The sequence below is a fragment of the Talpa europaea genome (assembly GCF_964194135.1).
Source record: "Talpa europaea genome assembly, chromosome: X".
NCBI lineage: Eukaryota > Metazoa > Chordata > Mammalia > Eulipotyphla > Talpidae > Talpa > Talpa europaea.
In genome coordinates this window covers 3,609,338-3,627,326 of record NC_140081.1, presented here as the reverse complement: position 1 = coordinate 3,627,326, position 17,989 = coordinate 3,609,338, and the positions used below count along the sequence as shown (strand labels likewise).

The 17,989-nt window shown below is 42.6% G+C and overlaps 1 protein-coding gene across 2 annotated transcripts in view; it reads left to right on the top strand.

The window, feature by feature from the left end:
- The window catches only part of ARHGAP6 (Rho GTPase activating protein 6), a gene marked incomplete at its 5' end in the record, with an annotated part of 377,711 nt that overhangs the window by 311,370 nt on the left and 48,352 nt on the right, over positions 1-17,989 (top strand). For both annotated transcript variants that reach the window (XM_084258737.1, XM_084258738.1), the window contains one exon: positions 15,654-15,725. In XM_084258737.1, coding sequence (XP_084114863.1) covers positions 15,654-15,725 — 72 coding nt within the window. The remainder of the gene's footprint in view (positions 1-15,653; positions 15,726-17,989) is intronic.

Genomic DNA, 17,989 nt, shown 5'->3' with positions numbered 1-17,989 from the left:
GAATAATTCACTCCAGAAAAGAAATACGGCAGTCAGAGCCAGAACACAAAGTGGCCAGCGGGTATGATGAGTTGGAGACATAGCCCAGCTCCCGCTTCTGTTCTTTGTCACTTTAGGACTCAGGGTTGGTTATGGGTATCCGGAGAACCCCATCCCTCTGTGAGACCGGTGCAGTAGGGCCCCGATGAATGACATTTGAACATAGTCATCAGCTGCTGCAATCCACACTAGAGATGGGAGAATTGAGGGTTGGGGGCTGGGAAGTTGTCGGGGTGATTCCCAGAGCGGACTGCAAGCATCGGGTCCAGAGCACAGGAGGGGCTTCACCTACTCGAACTATAGTAATAGGTGGACATCAGTGTCAGGTATGTGGGTAGGGACGCAGAGAGTCAGGAAATGGTGGGAGAGCATGTGGAATTGCCTCTCCACTCACAGAAAAATAGGAAGCAGCTCCATCCACTAGGAGGGAAGCTGGAAGGAGGGTGAAAGAGGAGTGGAAGACAGCAGAGCTCCAGCAGCAATGTTACGAGCTTGCAGAGCAACCCAAAAGGTCCAGTCGATATTAGTAACTGGGATTTTAAAAAATAATTTATTCTTTTAATTGTGGTAACATTTAAAAGAATTAAGTCAGGATTCTCTCCATCAGGTATCACCACTGTAGATACCCACCACCAAATTGCATGCAGTCCACCACCTTAAATGGCAAGGTAGACATCTTGGTAGCTAAACACTGCTAAAGCAAAGCACATCATTTTGCACTTTAAATTCCCAGCCCAGGTTAAACTAAATCTCCTCTCACCGGAGTTAGGGTTTTCTACTTGAGTCCATGGAGGTAGAAAGGGACACGGCAGTTCAGAGCAGAGCTATAGAGGACAGAGTAATGGCTCTCCCAAAGAGGACCCTGTCCTAGTCCTGGGGCCCGTGGATATGTTGCCTCACTAGCCAAAAGGAATGTTGCAACCCAAAAGGCCCTTGAGATAGTGAGGTTATCCTGGTTTCTGTGGGAGGGCCCAGACTGATCACATAGGTACTTCGAAGCAGAGAAACTTTCCCAACTACAGTCATAGAAAGACATGGCTTTGGAAGAATGGCCACAGAGATGCAATGTTGTTGACTTTGAAGATGGAGGAAGGGGCTAGGAGCCAAGAAATGTGGGCAGCCTCTAGAAGGTAGAAGAGGCCAAGGAACAGATTCTCCCCTAGAGTCTCCAGAGAGGAATGCGACCCTCTGATGATCTGACTTTAGCCCCTGAGTGCCCTTTGGGACATCTCCTCCAGGAATGTCAGATCATACATTTGAGGCGTTTGAGTCACTGAGTGCATGAGCGTTTGTTGCAGCCGACCTAAGAAATGAACACAGCCCCCAAGGGAATGATTCCAGCCCTGAGCCTTAGAACCCAAAGTGGATAAAAAGGGAAACTAGTAATAGGTATAAAGACTTATATTTTACTTGAATAAGTTAAATGGTTTAAGAAAATAATATAAAGATGCCAGTGATGTCATTAGTGATCTATAAACTGAATGTGACTCCAGAAAGCATAGCACTGGCTCTTGTCTTTGGAATATCACTGAATTGACCTAAACATCATCTGGACAAATTATTATGTGAGAGTGGGCAGGGGAAAGTCTGATAAAGAGATCGAATGGAAATGATCCTACCCATTTATTACAGTAGGTCATAACACTAAAGCAATTAAAAGAGTATTGTACCACTTCACAATAAACAGTCAGCGAGGCAACTAGCATTAAAACATGAACTGAAATAAACATGGGAATTTATGACACGTTAATATTGTATTTCTTGTCAGAGGACAAAAGATGGTTTATTGGTGTATTTGTAACAATGTGATAACCATTGGGAAGAAAAAGCTAGATTCTGACCTTACTCCTTATACCAAAACAAGTTGATACAAAAGATATGTCGCTCGAAAATGAAAGCAAATGCACCAGTAGAAAACATAGCTGGATGTTTATATATATTTTTACATCAGGGAAGGCACTGCCCAGAAAAGGGAAAAAGAGCCACACATTTCATTTCACTGAAAAAACAAATCATCTGGGCTGCAAACAAATAGATAAATAGAAATGTATATATAGCACATTTGACAAATGAAAGGCTAACTTCTCTATAATGCTTTATTACAAATTAATATGAAAAGAGAAATATTAAAATGCAGGCAAATTACAGGTAGCTCACAGAAAAAGAAATACAAATGGTTTTATAATTATTCAAAAGAATACTCGCCCTGATATTCAGTAAAGAAATGCAAGCATCAAGGAGAATTTTTTTCGTCTTAGATTGACATGGATCCAAAAGCTAGATAAGAGATTTTATGGGGAAACAGATGCTCAGGTTCTGTTGGCAAGAGTCTAAAAATTGCCTCAGCAACTTACAAGGCATTTGGGCAACATCTAAGCTTTAAATGACCCAATAATTCTACCCCAAAGACTGCATGTCGCTGCGAGACACTCATTACTTGAGGTAGTCGAGCCACTCAGTGCCTTAACCATCAAAGTTTCTTTCTTTTTTCTTAGCCACCATCCACCGCAGCTGACCATGGGGTTCCAGACTTGGTTCCACAGGGGCCTCTGCTTCTCGCCTCTTGTGGCTCCTCCCTCTCTGCATCCTTTCAGTCAGGAGATAAACACATTAAAAACTAGAAAGATTTACATCAGTCTTTTAAGATGACTAAGGAACTTCATTTGTCACTCCCGACTTAAGCTGTTTTGGAAAGGGACCTCTGAGGATGCTGTAGAGAACCCTGAGATGTCTTTAGAGGTAGAAATTGGGGGGCCTGCTGTGGGTGGGTCCAATCTATCTGTAGGGTTTTCCCCACGAGCCCACACTTGCCCCATGGAGCCAGCCAGGGACGGTTTCTGCCTGATCAAAAGCCTGCTCATGGCACAGGCTCTTGAATCAGACCCTGTAGTCTCTAAATGGCCCAATCTCAACAGCACAACCGGCCCCCAAATGCAGAAATCATGGTCGAGAAATGAAGCAAAACCTGCTGGCCTGCGTGACCTTGTCCTCTATTCAGAAGACACCAAGAGAGTACGTCTGTTATATCAGGCAGTGTGCTAGGCTCAATGAATGTAACTTTGGTAGCATTTTAATACACACGGTTTAAGGCAGGGTTCTTGAACGGCCCTGCTGATCAAGCCCAACTCACCTTCAGTTTTTGTAAACAAAGTCTCCGCGGGACGCAGCTCCTTTCACGTGGCAATGGCAGTGTGTCTGTCTCACGGAATCTCTAAAGTTTCCTGTCTGCCCTTTGTAAGAAAAGTTTGCTGATCTCAGGTCTAAGGTAAAAATGAAAGGAAGTGGCTGATTTCTGCCGTAATTAGTATAGCAAGTTGGTGCCAGCAACGTGGCTTAACCTCATCGTGTTGTAAAGTAAGTGTTTAAAGGGGAATGGTTCCCTAAGAGAGAAATACATGTTCATGTTTTCTCCAGTGCTGTTTTTCTCTTCTCCATTCAACTTCTGATATCACAGTTGAGAAAGACTGTTTATGTATTTTGAAAATAATATCGTGGAATGAAGGATGACTGCTTGTAGAGGCAGGAACAGGGCACTGAGCAGGTTTTCTAGGATCCAGCAGAGCGGGTCAAGGAGGAGTCAGGGTCCTCAGTGGCTTCTGCAGGTCTTTTATTTAGGTTTACCAGGCACATGGCAGGCAGGGGTGCTGGGGGGCCGGGAGGCTGGCAGGCCTCCCAGCCCCCAGCAAATCCTCACTCTATCTGGGCTCTCCGGTGATCTCTGCTTCTCTTCTTCTCTCGGCTTCCGTTCGGTCTTGGCTTCTGCTGGCGTCCCCGCGACGCCGCCCTTAGAAACTCGGTCTCTCAGCCCAGGTGTACCCACTCCAGGGGCCGCCATGAGGCATGCATTCAGGACCACAGGGTTCCCTCATCTATCCTAATGGCGAGAGGGCAGAAAAGCCTGATACTTTTACCTTACTCCACACTGCTAGTTTAAGAAAATGGGGACATGGTGAAATAAAAGAGTGTCCTGATGCCTCAAACTTGCTCAATTCTATGGCCCCCTTATCAAGTCCCTCACCATTGTCCCTTAGGCCATGTGAACCCAAGCAAACAACTCCAGGAAATCAAGAAAAATGATATTCTTGGTAGGCTAACACTTCGGCAATCTTGGGTTTGTGATTTAAATGTTGATTTCACAAACAAGAGCCACCTGGTGGGCAAGGGACTCAGACTGTTTATGGAACCACCTGAGAGAGAAAATGTAACTGTCCTAGTTCTGTTGTCATTGCTGGCCGTGTCCAGCTGAAGAGGTGATGTGCTGGAACTGTTTGTCGAGTAAAATCCACAAATTCCACTGTAGAGAGAAGTGCTGACAGGAAGCAGCCACCACCAGAGAGGGGAAATCAAGGAGTAATGCTGGAGTGCACTGGGCTCCGTCAAGAGGAGGAGACCAAAATGGTGGTGTGGAAATCTCTCAGGCGTTCTCTGCTGGGGCCCTCAGGGCGTGGTAAAGTAGATGGGGAGTGCTTTGTGGGGGCCACGAAAACGAACCTAGGCTAGATAGACCCTTAGTCTAAGCGAGTAGTGCCCGCTCTTCAGAAACCAATCGTGGGGGTTTTCTGTGCTGCTTTGCCACTCACTCCCTCTTACCCCAAGCTGAGTGTTCGTCTGGAGGAGGTAGATAGATACAAGGGGCTTTCGGCCTTAAAGAGGTGGAGTCCGCTAGAACAGACGACAGTGTCATGTCAAAAGTAGTCCACATGCTCCAGGAGGCCCGGGTCAGTCAACAGAGCAACACACGTACATCAGTTAAATGGAAATGTGGAGCCATGGCTGCCATCCTTCTGTCACCTTCGCTGACCCTCATGAGGGAAGCTGCCTCGTCTGCCTATTCCAGTAAGAGCTAGCATGACACTGAGCTTTCCCTGAAGGTTCTTTTGTAATTTTCTTCTTGGATGCCTTCTGCTGTAGCCCACGGCTTCCACCGCGTTGGTTCTCAAGCGGTCGCTCTGCTGTGTGGTTCTAGGCGGTGCTGAGCAGGCGGGCCAGGACAGCACTGTGTGACTCCCAAGCCATACGCTCAGTGCTTTCGTAGTCACAATTGTCTTCTTTAATGTTCTCAGACAATATAGCTTCCTCTCCAAGGTCATGTCCCTACTGGTCATAGTTAGACATATTTATATCTCTGTCAAAGCAGCAATTAGCATTGCACAAGGCTTTGGCATCTTGAACCAAAGTTTTGTCACTGCCATTTCTGAAAATATTCTGGCACCTTTCAAAGATTCCAAGACTACACTTTTCTCTCTGTTGGGATCATGGCCCCAAAGTAAACTTGGTCATTACAAAAAATGTCCCATTCTTGAAATAGGAATAGAAGCTTCCATTTTTGTTGTTTTTTTCTTTCCCCATGGGCTAAACATAGGTCACTAAGTATCATTGCAATTAAATACTGTTTTTTAAACCAATCAGACTTTCAAGATAATTTGAAATCAAGCCCTCAAGATTATTTAAAAATTTGGCTAGTGGGTGCCTATAAAAATTTTCTAAAAGGAAAACTCTAAAGAGGTAGTTTAAGGAATCTTCACTTAACATGGGAGTAGGCAAACTCCAGCCCAAAGGCCAAATCCAGCCCACTGGCTGTTTTTCTTAATAAAGTTTTATTAAAATCATTTGTTTCTGCATTGTCTGTGACTAGTTTTGTGTTACGACAGCAGAGCAGAGTGGTTGTGATGGGGACTACCTGACCCACAAAATCCAAATGATTTAATGTCTGCAACTTTACAGAAAAAGCTTGTGACCTCTGATTTAAGAGATTAATATTAACTCGATGTAGTAATTTGTAGTTATTATTCATGTACTTGATCAACTCTACCATCCTCTTCATTTCAATTTCTTCTTTCTCTTACCTTTGTGTTATAATAGAGTGTTTTAAACAGAATTTTAATGTTTTCAATGTTGAAACTTTTGTAACTCTCGGATGTTTTAATGTTTATATTTTTCGTGACCAAACATTTTTCCAAAGTTGGTCATTAATTCCTTTAGTAGCACTGAATAGGAAGGAAAAATTAATATTTTCATGAGGTGCTTATGTAACTAGTGTCACCATACAGTTTATAGGGATGTAAGTTTTGCATTAAATGGGTAACCTTAATGATAAGTCAGTCTCCCATATGGGTTGATTATTAGCTTTATTATTACTCTCTGGGTTGGTAACTGAAAATTTAGCAATATTTATCTTTAAGGACTTTACTGATTTACATTTCTTTGTAATCTGATCTCCCTCCTCTTATCCTCCTTACCTTAGACTCATCCTAACACACATCAATTCATAATTTCTAGAGATGTCTTTCTTAAGGATATCTGGCACATTATGACAAGACTTGTGTAAATATAAGTAGAAAACATGTCCTACAACACAGGTTTGCATTATCCACTGTTAAAATCTTTTGTTGTAAATTTTGCAAGCCAAACCAAAATTGGCTTAAATTATGAAGAAATTGATTCTATTGCTTTACAGAAAGGCTAGTCCCAGTGACCTTCCATCTTTCTTCTTTGCCATCATCAGTGGGTCACTTTGTTTTTTGGATGGCTTCCCTCATTGTCACAAAATGGCTGCAGTAGCTCCTGGCATCACTGCTCCTATGGTAGCATGAAGAAGCAGAGAAACACAGTGACTCTTCAGTGCATACCTTTTTCATAATAGAGAAGCATTTTTACTGCTGCCTCCCAGTAGACTTCCCTCCCTTCTCACAACACCTGCCAGTACCCAAATCAATACTGGCAAACTGAAGTAAATCATCCCAATCTGTTTGACCGCAGAATCCTTTCCTGAGCCTGGGATGAAGACTCATCCCAGGATGCATGATCACGTGGAAAGTGAGCACTTACCTAAGCAAATATGAAAGGGGCAAGGTTAGTAGGATAAAGATGCACTTAGATGAGAAACTGTTGGTGTAGGTAACAGCAGTGTCATCTTCTGCCATTGCAAATGAGCAGTAAGTAGGAGGAAACATTCATTTGCCTTTGTGTCTAGCACAGTGCCTTGCATACTCCTGCTTGCCACTCAGGACATTGAATAGAATGGGTTAAAAATTCAACCATAGCATATTTATTCATATACTATTTCTATTTCATAAAGAAACTTCAAACAGTTCAAGGAGTAATCAGAAGCAAGCATGGAAAGTGAAAGAAGGAGGAGCCTAATAGGTGTTCCTCTTTTTGTATCATCTGACCAGCTGCTGAACCTGAGAGGACTGTTTTCATGGAAATGGGCAGAAGTTTTGAGTTCCTAAGGTTTAAAGTCTATGGCTTAAGAATATTCAATTCCTTATTCATATAAAGCAGAGTCTGTCAAAAGAAAGGAGATCGCACTAGCCCCTTGCATTGTCTGACTCAACCTTCTCATCTTAAACTACAAGCTTTGGCTTTAAACCAATGATGGATGAAATTCCCATAATTTTCAGTTTCATTTCCTTGAGAGTTAACAATTCTGGGTATTTCTTTGGGGGAAGTGATTTCTCTTTCTTTGTTCTTCTACCTGCTTCATTTCCCTTATGCTCCAGGAAAGGAATATGGCATTAGGAAATGACGTGCCAAAGGCTATTTATCTTGCTGGGATATTTGAAAACTCCTGTCTCTGCAAATATAAAGCCAACCCAGACTAAGTTAAAAATGTTTGCAGTTTAAGACCATGCCACAGGGGATGCAGATTCAGGAGCCTGGAAGAACAGACTAGCTCATAGCTTGGGGGAAGAGGACAGCAGGACTCCCCCTTTGAACATGAACTTATAGCTCCCCTCCCCCCCTTTTAAAAAAACTCATAGCACTTGAATATGGAAAAAATGACAGCAAGTACAAGATCCTTGTAGGGCATAATTTGATCCTGACCAGTTATTACAGCAAAGCAGTGATTACAAAGAACACCCGGTTGAGGAAAAACCATAGTTGAGCGTTTAAACCCATGGCATCCAAGCCATGCGATCAGTTTCCCTACCTCACATTTTGATAGAATAACGAGACGTGTTCCACAAATCAAACATCTCAGTGATTTTCTGTAATACAAAAAAGCATTTGTTTTGAGGTTCAAGAATCTCCAAGGATTTTTTTTCCCTCTTGAGGAAAAATTTCAGAACGAATTACCTTGCCAAAATAATTTACACAAAACGGAAAAGCTTTCTTAGTGTTGAATTTAGCTGGAAGCATGGTGACCTATGAGAGCCGACTCCCTTTATAACAGTGAGAGACTCACAGAATGTTCTTATTTTCTGACCACAGCTTTGATAATTTCACTACCACTTCAACATGTAAACTCTGGGGATTAGTACATTTCACAAGTGCTTTGGGGAGCCTCAGCTCTAAGGAGAGGCATCTGTATTGCTTAAGAATACCATAAATATTTCCCTCCATGAGAAACATGGATGCTTTGGAAACGGATTTTGAAAAATCCAACCCACAAGATGCTAACAGGATAAAGAAACAGTGTTTAATTCATTGGGATTTACACCAAGAAAAATGACTTAGTCACTCTGTTTCTACCTGCCTTCTGTTTCAATCAAGGCTGATGGAAGAACTACTAAGGATAAGGTGATATAAAAATGGAAAGTTTGACCTGTCGATTTGATTAAATAACTAATAGTCTATAGCATGGATGATTTCTTGAAAATGACATTAGAAATATATATATACCAATACCTTAGGTTGAATGAGTGGTGGGAACAGTTTGGACTTGAATACATTGCTTCTTACTTTCTCTATGTAGGTTGTTTTCTTTCAGAATTCGTATTTGTCACTCTCTTGAACTTAAAAAACTATCAAACCACAAACCACTCTTGAATTTTCTCATCTTTTTTTTTTTAAAGATTTATTTATTTATTTATACAAGCACTGGGTACAGTCAGAAGCACGGGAGGGTGAGAGAATTCACCAGAGCCAGAGCGGGGAGCAGAGCAGGCAGGAGGACGAAGTACACTGCTGAGGGGAGCAGCGGGTGTGGCAGGAGAGGTTTGTGTGTCATGTGGGACCCTCGCCTGTGGCCAGGGATCGAACCGGTGCTGCAGAGGCTGCAGGCAGCCCAGCGCTCAACCGCTGAGCCACCCGGGAGGCCCTCTCATCTTTTTTTTTAACCAATAGAACTTTTGCTTGCTAAAGGTTGGATTACTATGAATAAAATATTAAGAGGATACTCTTAATTATGAATAAAATATTCAATTATGAATAAAATACTGAGGATACTCAGGAAGAAAAAAATTTCCTAGACTAAGCAATCATCATGGGATGTAGTGGGGGAATGCCCACTAAAATCCAAAGAAATTCCCCGAGAAGGGTGGCCTTATTTATTAAGACTGAGCTCAAATATTAACCTTCCCCAGCAGAGTTGGGAGCAGCCATCTTGCTTCTGATGACCTAGAAATTGTCTCCACTGAAGCATTTCTTCCTTTTGCTTTAATGAGATTTCCAAGTATTTGTATCTTGGAGTTTAGCAGTAAACTCTGAGTGTCTCAAAAGCAGAAATAGCACCAATTCATCTGGGTTCATAGCACCTAGCTCCGTCTCACCTACATATGCTTACTTGATGGGTGGGTAGACGGATGGATGGATGAATGGATGGATGAATGGCTGGACCAATGGATAGGGGGTGAGCCCACTCTGATAAAATTTGTGATGACATTTAAACAGAGAGCTATTATAGTGTAAATAATATCCCAAGTCAAGGAGATTCATTATTTTCTATAGACATAGAAAAGACATAGAATACTTACTGTAGGAATGGAGAAGAGCTCTTTGCTCCAACTGCCCTCCATCTCTAGAGTCTAATCTTAGTTGATTGAAATCTTAGATCAGAACATTACACTGGTTCCGCTGGATTCCCTTTCCTGGGCATGCTGCCACAGCCCCTGTCAAGCAGAAGTGGCCATTTTCCTGGGCAATGACTTCTGCCTTTCTGTCAAGGCTGTCTCTCTTTCATTTCTTGGAATGGACTTTGAATATGGAGCAGGCAATTCATAAAAGCAGGGGAAATTTTGAATTCTTTCTACTAAGAGTGGTGATGGTGGCAACTGACTTCCTTGTACACCTCAACTTTCCTTGAGATACAATTTTGACTAGTTGGGTTTGTTTGCTCAATTCTCCTCGGTCCCTCTGTTTGCCAGTGTTGGTCCAGATGAACTCACATTGATGGAATTAATCATTAGAAAGCACCAGACTTGGAGTAGGGGTATAATGAATAGCCCCCGATTACCAGGGACCACTAATACTATTATTACTTCTTTGATAAACCTTTGTAAATAAACAATCTGGTTTCATTCTTTTCTTGCCTGATTTTTGTGAGGTCTGTGGCTAGAGAGCCCTGAAAAAACAAAAAAGTAAGACTGAAGCATGAAAATTAGTTGTAGCGAAGGATAAAATACAGTTTTAGTAAACATTTTTATAAGACATCCACAGATTATATAACTCACCCAATTCATATATATTTATAAAATAACATTTTAGTTTATCAAGATAGGCATAGGAAATAAAAAAAATAAAGATTTCTATTCCAGTCAGTATTCTTGAATTCTACATGACAAACACCAAATCCAGATAACTTACACAGAAAGAGACTCAGTGAGCCTAAGAAATCAGAGGTCTCGTAAGACAATCTAATCAGCTGCCTATGAAAACAGCACCAGGGCCATAAAAACAAAGCTGACCAGGTCTCTCGTCTGTCCACTCCCTTGCCAGCAAACATCTTACACCAGAATGGCATATATTCTGGATGCTTTATATTGGCCTAGACACATGTTTTCTTTCAGATCAGGGAGATGTGAATAGGAAATGATTTCAGTAGTTTCAGCCAGATTAGAAACTTCTGCTGTCAAGCTGACCTCCCAGTTCTGTGCGTCTCAGAAGGCCTTCAGCAAGCAGAGCCACTGCCATTTTCTCACATACTGACCAATGCACACATTTGCTTGAATACATTCAGTGCCTGAAGAAAGGATTTTTTTAAATATTTTTTAAAATTGTGGAATAATTTTTTAGATTTAAGAAAAGTTATAAAGCTAGTAGAGTTCCCTTGGCCCCCGCCCAGTTTCTCTGGGGAGAACGTCTTCTCTCACCTTGGTATGCTTGTCACAACTAGACAGCGCCTTTGGTGCTTTACTGCAGAATTGATTCACATTTCAGTGCTGCCTTCTTTCCATTCCAGGACTCCATCCAGGATACCAGAGTGCATTTAGCTGGGCACTTTTTCTGTTCTTCCTTTTATTTTTTTTCAACAACAAATGTTTCTTTTCTCACATAGTTACTGGAGATATCGTAGCCCGGTTTTCTGGTGCCGATTCTGGTTCATGAGGTTGCCACGAAGCTCCAGCTGGGGCTTTGTCATCCGAAGGCTTGACTGGGACTGGAGGGCCAGTGTCCAGGCTCACTCACATGGCTGCTGCCTGGAACTGCTGGCCAGTTCCTCACCACATGGCCCTTTACACAGGGTTTCTCACGGCACAGCTCTCCCCAGAGTGAGGGATACAAGACAGTGAACAGTGGTTTGTTTTTTGGGTTTTTGGTGTTTTTTTGTTTTGTTTTGTTTTGTTTTTTTTTTTTTTTTTTTTTTTTTTTGAGGTAGTTCATTCCATTGCTGAACGCTTCCATTTGCTGACAAACTGTCTTTCTCTAATCCTTTTCTGAATTCTGTTCTGGCTCACGGAGGGCTGGCCAGCAAGTGTTTTCATCCGCCCTATAAGTCTCTAAAAATTATGAAATCTGGTGTCCCCTGAGTCTTCTGTGCGTGCTTAAGGCGCTCCAGTCATACGGCCTCTCAGTCCGGAGCCAGACCCTGAACTCTCCTGCTCCCATCTGAGTCCATTCACACAGCTGCTCGGGTGCTGTTCCCCACGTGCTCTTGCCCCCTCAAAGGAGAAAGAAAGCACTCCATTCAAAGGAATACAAGGCTCTTTCCTCAATGAACTTGCTTTATTCCCCAACATGTAGTGGTATGAGTCTGGTAGAAGGATAACCTCGAGCAGACTCACATTTCATTATAAATGGCAGGAAATTGTTATCACGGCCCCAATTCAACCTGATAGATAAAGACCCAACAACATTTTTATAATGTTCTATTAAAAAAAAAAAGGGAGATTGGGGGCCCTCCCTCGTGGCGCAACGGCTTAAGACACAACCTATGAAGCAATCCGCAGCCACTGCAGCACAAGTTCAATTTCTGGTCAGGGAGCTGACCCACAGGTGCAGCAGACCTCTCCTGACTCACCCGCTGCTCCCCTCAGCAGTGGACTTCAGTAGATCCACCTGCTCTGCTCCCCACTCTGTCTCTTGTGAATCCTCTCACCCCCCACACCTCTGGCCTACACCCCAGTTCTTGTATGCATAAATAAATATATCTTTAAAAAAAATGGAGGTCAGTTCTATATTGTACCTTGTGACCAGTGGGAAAATGGAAGGTTTTGTGGTTTGGATGTCACACGGCTTGAGCACGTGGCTGTCCTCTAGGTAGAATTATGCAAACCAGTGGTTCTCAGCCAGATCGATTTTGCTCCTGCAGAGATGTTATTGGTCATCATGGCCAGTGGTGGGTGGGTAGGTGGAGACCAGGGATGCTGCTAAATATCCTGCCATGCATAGGACACCCCCATGACAAAGAGTTATCCACCCGACATCACCAGTGCCAAGACTGAGAAACTGTGTGTGCAGTTTCTAAAGGGCCACCTTCTGTTCAGCCACCCAGATCTCTCCTCTGGTACCATCTCGCCTCTCTTTGTAACTGAACTACCCTCGCTGAAGTAGGCTGGTTTGTATTCTCTGAGTCTATTTTTCTGGTCTAAGTAAATAGTGAGGCAGCTGTGGTTGGGAAAAGCAGGGGAAGTGACGCCAAAGAGCATTCCTTCAGTCTCTTCTCAGCAGGAATGTTTTCAAGACTTGAAACAAACTAGAACCTTCTTTTTAGGCTAGGACGGTGTTACCAGCTCCAAGGCCTGCCAGGTAATAAAAGTGGGTGCAGTGGCCCAGGGCTGGGTGTCTGCGGCCTGAGGTGTGCAGCCAGTGAGGCCCATGCTGCCACAACCTCTGCCTTTCCCAGGAGGTGAGTGTGCAGGTGTGTTTGTGACCTCCCCAAACTTTTGCAAAATAGTGCATGTTCTGTCCAGTACTTTGTGGGATAAACCCGCACTCTTCCCAGGGGCCATGTTGCCCCCACCCCCGGGTGAGTTCTTGACCTGTGTCTCGAGCAGCATCAAAAGATGGCTTTATCCAGCAGACACTGAATGAGTCTCAGCCTGATTTCAGATGGGGTGCAGTCGATTTCTTCTCCTGTCCAGCCATGTAGTCTTTATGGAGCTCTGTGAGTGAGGGGCGGAAAGGCCTGCAATGTCGATGGCCTGTCCCATATCCAAGTGCACCCCATTTCCTATGACTGCCTCACTAAGGAGAGAGCCTTGTCCATCACCCAGGCTTCTGGAAGGGCAGAGTCTAACTGAACCTCACAAATGGGCACCCACCACCTTACAAACACCAGAACCGTCTGCCATGATGTGGCAGAGCATTTTGCAGAGGCAAAGTGACTTTAAAGATGAGATTTTCAGCTTCTCATCACACATATCTGGCTTCTGCTCCTATTCACCCCTCTCAAATGCTGATTGATCACAAGTAAAAATGCATCATGACTTTTCCAACAACCCAATATTATTTAAATTGTATATTTATATTTATACACATCTGCGTATATGATCCATCCCCTGATTTAGAAGAAGCTTAAAAATCATTCCATCTTAAAGGAAAATGTCCCCTATCCTATATGTATGCTGGTACTTTGACAACTTGTTTTAATTTTAGGATCAGCTCCTGGTTATGAAAACTAAATCTCTTAAGTTTTATTACACGGGCTGGTTATTCTTTTGGGTCAACTGTTAAGGTGAAGGGGTGATAGGACTTTTTAAAGAATGAACCCAATGGAATATAGTGGAGGATGGATGTTTTTTGATGGTGGGCACAGTGTTGTAACATACATATGAAGATGTGTGAATACTTCCCCAAACCAGAAACAATGTTGAAAATCATTGTTACTTCAATAAAAATAATACAGTTTATAAAAGAAAAATGAGTGAATAGAACATGTGCATATAGGAAGAGCAAAAACATAACTCCAAAATTAAAATAAAAATATGAAGTAATAAAGAGAAAGGAATGGACTCCTGGTGATAGAAAGTAGAAACAAGCAAAGTATTACAAAGTGAAAGCATCAGCTCTATTTGGAGAACAGACTAGAATCTCAGCAGTTGGTATGTTTATTGTCTGCATGTGTTTATAATAGCTTGTGGTAGGTACTGCAGTTACATGTCTTTGAGAAGATGATGATAAGAATATACACGTGAATGATTGATGGTTCTTTGCAGCATTACAACTGATGGACATCATTCTCCCCTACAAATCTCACATCTGCAAGCATGAAGATTCTTATGAACTAGTTCCATTTTTTTGAGAGGAGAATCATATTTGAAATATTTCTTTGCCTTTTTTGAAAAGGAGAAGTGATTGAATGTGCCCGTGGACTAGTGTAATGTCTTTTGCCTCCAAGAATTCAGAGAGCAGTTGGAGCTTGAAGCAAGATGGCTCATTTCTGTTTAAGAATGCTCACTCTGTCTTTCCCTGATATCAGAGTCTTGTTTTTGAATTTTATTAGACTGAGTTTATTTCTTGACTATACTATTGGTGTATCTTGTTAAAAAAAATAGGCCACTTTTACCCAACTTGATCACCACGTGAATTCCCGATTCATCCCCCTCCCTACTTGTTACATTGACAGCTGCATAATCCTGAAATGCATTCTTGCAATGACTGCCAATATTTTATGGTGACATCCCAGGAATTCAATTGCAGCTGCCTACTAATATGGGTGGTATCTTTATTATTTAGCAAGTTAACCAGATGTAGTAAGTCTATTTGTTCAAAGTACATGCCACTCAAAGGATATTTGCCTTATTATTGTAGTGAAAAATTGGAAAGAACCCAAATGCCCATCAATGGGGAAATGATTAATTAAATCATGTTATAGCTATACTATGAAATACTATGCAACCCCCCGAATGAAAGTGAATCTGAATTTATGGACATGTGTTCCACTTTCCATTAAGTACTTTATGTGCATGATGTCATTTAATTTTCACATCACTCCCATGAAATTTCTATTTTATATATGATGACTGATTCGTGTCCAAAGTCACACAGGCAGTAAATGGTGCAGCAATGGTTAGACCTGGGTTCCGTGGAGCCCCAAGTTCATTTCCTTATCTAGTTGCACTCTACTAGCGCGTGAATGTCAAAGCCACGTACTGTTGACTCTCATGTCATGGCGATCCAATTCAAGATGGACATTGTTTTGCATTGACATGAAGAACAGAGACTCATTTAACAGCAAAAGCAAACATATCTACATGTCAAAGCTAAATTATTTCCTACGGAGGTAAGTTTCCTGTACTTTCCATGGCTGAAACAAAATTTAAGAGCATACACCAAGAGCATATGTGCAGTCCAAGTCAGAGATTTTTGTGCATTCTCAGAGTCATTGCTCGCTTTGAAATACCAAATTATGAATGAAGTGAGAATACTGTCGCTCAAGTATAGTTATAGACAATATAAACTATCACTTATATGCTTGTTTTTACAACTTTTCATTCTCTTAATATTTACAGATGGACAAAAGAGAAAGAAGTCTCTGAGAAAGAAACTGGATTCACTAGGGAAGGAGAAAAACAAAGACAGAGGTAAAGGACAGAATGAACTAAAGCAAATGCATCTTCCGTGGAACATAATGGTTGAATTTGGTGGGGGTTTTGAATTGCATAGATTTACCCCGTTCAACTCTGTTATGTAAACTGGATCTCTACGAGGGAATGTTATTAGGACTGTTTTGGTCTACTCTTTTGTGTTCGAGTGGCCCTGTACTGAATTGATGAGTTCAACTGGTTAGGGCAGAGTGTAGCTTCGGCCAAGTTTATGGTTCCAATTATGATTCTGGCCAATCAGCTATGCATAAAGAAAAGCTGGGTTGAGTAGCCATGGACAGCATCTCTAACGCTAACCAGCTGTCTGGCAGATCCGAGAGTTAGGCAGGGCTAGTTGAATGAGAGTCTGGATTTGCCTACCATGACTCCTAGAAAGAAACTGTCTCATCCTCATGGGTTATGGAAAGATGGGCCGTTCTCGGCATTCTGATGTCAGTTGACAACATGCTTATTATTGCCCTACGTGTTTGGGGGATTCTTGACTCTTTTCACATGGGCTTGTGTCCCCTTCTGTGTCAGTTTAGGAAACTGACACATTAGTCACTCTTCTGCAGGGTTTGTAGCCATTTTCAATGAATATTTATTGAGCCACATCATGGGCACCTGGGCCCCTTAGCATAGTGGAACTTCCGGTGGCTTGTTTCTGTGGCCCCACATGAAATAACTGCTGAATGATGTGGTTTTATGGATGAATTTTCACTTTATGTGACACAGCACATGAGTGTGAGTGAGGAGAGCCTTTTGTCTCACCTTGGAGTTCCTTTGTACTATGAATTTCTGCTTGAAAAGTAATGAAGGCAGTGAAACCGAAGGCTTATGGCAGAAACACGCTGCCATCAGTATTGGACGAGACCTAGTTCACACCATCGGGCCCAGACTCCACACCCAGATCTTGAACTGCGCCTAATGGGTCATGACAATGGGTTCTTTGGACTGAAAGGAGATAAAGAATTCTAGTCACAAACACAAGACTATGTTTTTCTCTTAGAGCGTTCTCTCTCAACCTTTTAGATGGGATGATTGTTTTGTTGGGAGGGGGGTTGTCCTGCAGTTTGTGTGAGGTGTTTAGCAGCCTCCCTGGCCTCTTCCACCAGATGCTAGCAGCACCACCCCCAACCAAAATACCCCCAGACATTTCAAAAGTGTAACTTAATCTGGAGAAGAGGAGATGAAAATGGCAGTGGCCCCCACCCTTTGCTGTGTGGTAGAATCATTCACGGGACCTTTGAAAATGTCAATGCCTAGAGCCCCAGAAAATCTGATTCCATTGGTCTGAGGGCAGCTGGGCATGAGGACCTTTATAAGCTACTTTTGTATGGCACCTAAGAGGAGAGCTCTGGTCCTTTTTAACCTGCATCCTCATCCGGACAAGTCCTGTCACATCAAAATCTGCTGTTGGAATAATGACAACAAAGGGTGTTAATTCTTTCTTCATTGTCTGATAAAGCATGGTTTATGGAATTGGTTCATCAATTGTAGAAGGGCTTTTTGCCCTTACTTTTTAAAAAAAAAAAAAGGTTTATTTATTTTTATACAAGAATTGGTGTACAGGCCAGAGATGAGGGGGGTGAGAGGATTCACGAGAGACAGAGTGGGGAGCAGAACAGGCAGACTGACTGAAATCCACTGCTGAGGAGAGCAGCGGGTGAGACAGGAGAGGTCTGCTGCACCATGTGGGTTAATCCCTGGCCGGCCGGGAATGGAATTCGTGCTGCAGTGGCTGCAGATTGCTTCATAGGTTGCGTCTTAACCCCTGCGCCACCAGGGAAGCCCTGCCCTTACTTTTTAATGAACATTAGTAGCCAGCATAGCTCTTTTAAAGTAGAGCATTGGCTCATTCTGCCCCTGCCACGGGATGCTTTGCCTGGCTGGGTGAGGGGAGTTCTCGGTGTTTATGGTAGAGAGAAGGTACGGAACCACTTGGGCTGCATTAGCAAATGTTATCTTTCAAGTTGCTTTAGTCTAAGACCATGATCCTGGGATTTGAATACTCGTAATGTAGACTTTAGGTGATTCTTCCAAAGTACCCTTTTGGGCTGGACTAACCAGCATAAGCATTTGTGCAAGGAAAATTTGCATTCCCTCAGCAGAGCGAGTTATGTGTGTGCTTGATTCTGTTACAAAACAGCAGGAAGAATGCCAAGGACCTGGCAGGACGGGCCCATCGGAGCCCCCTGTACAGGGCCAGTACGCAGTTTTCAGACCAAACCATTTTTACATAGTCTCGGTGACACTTGGTGGCG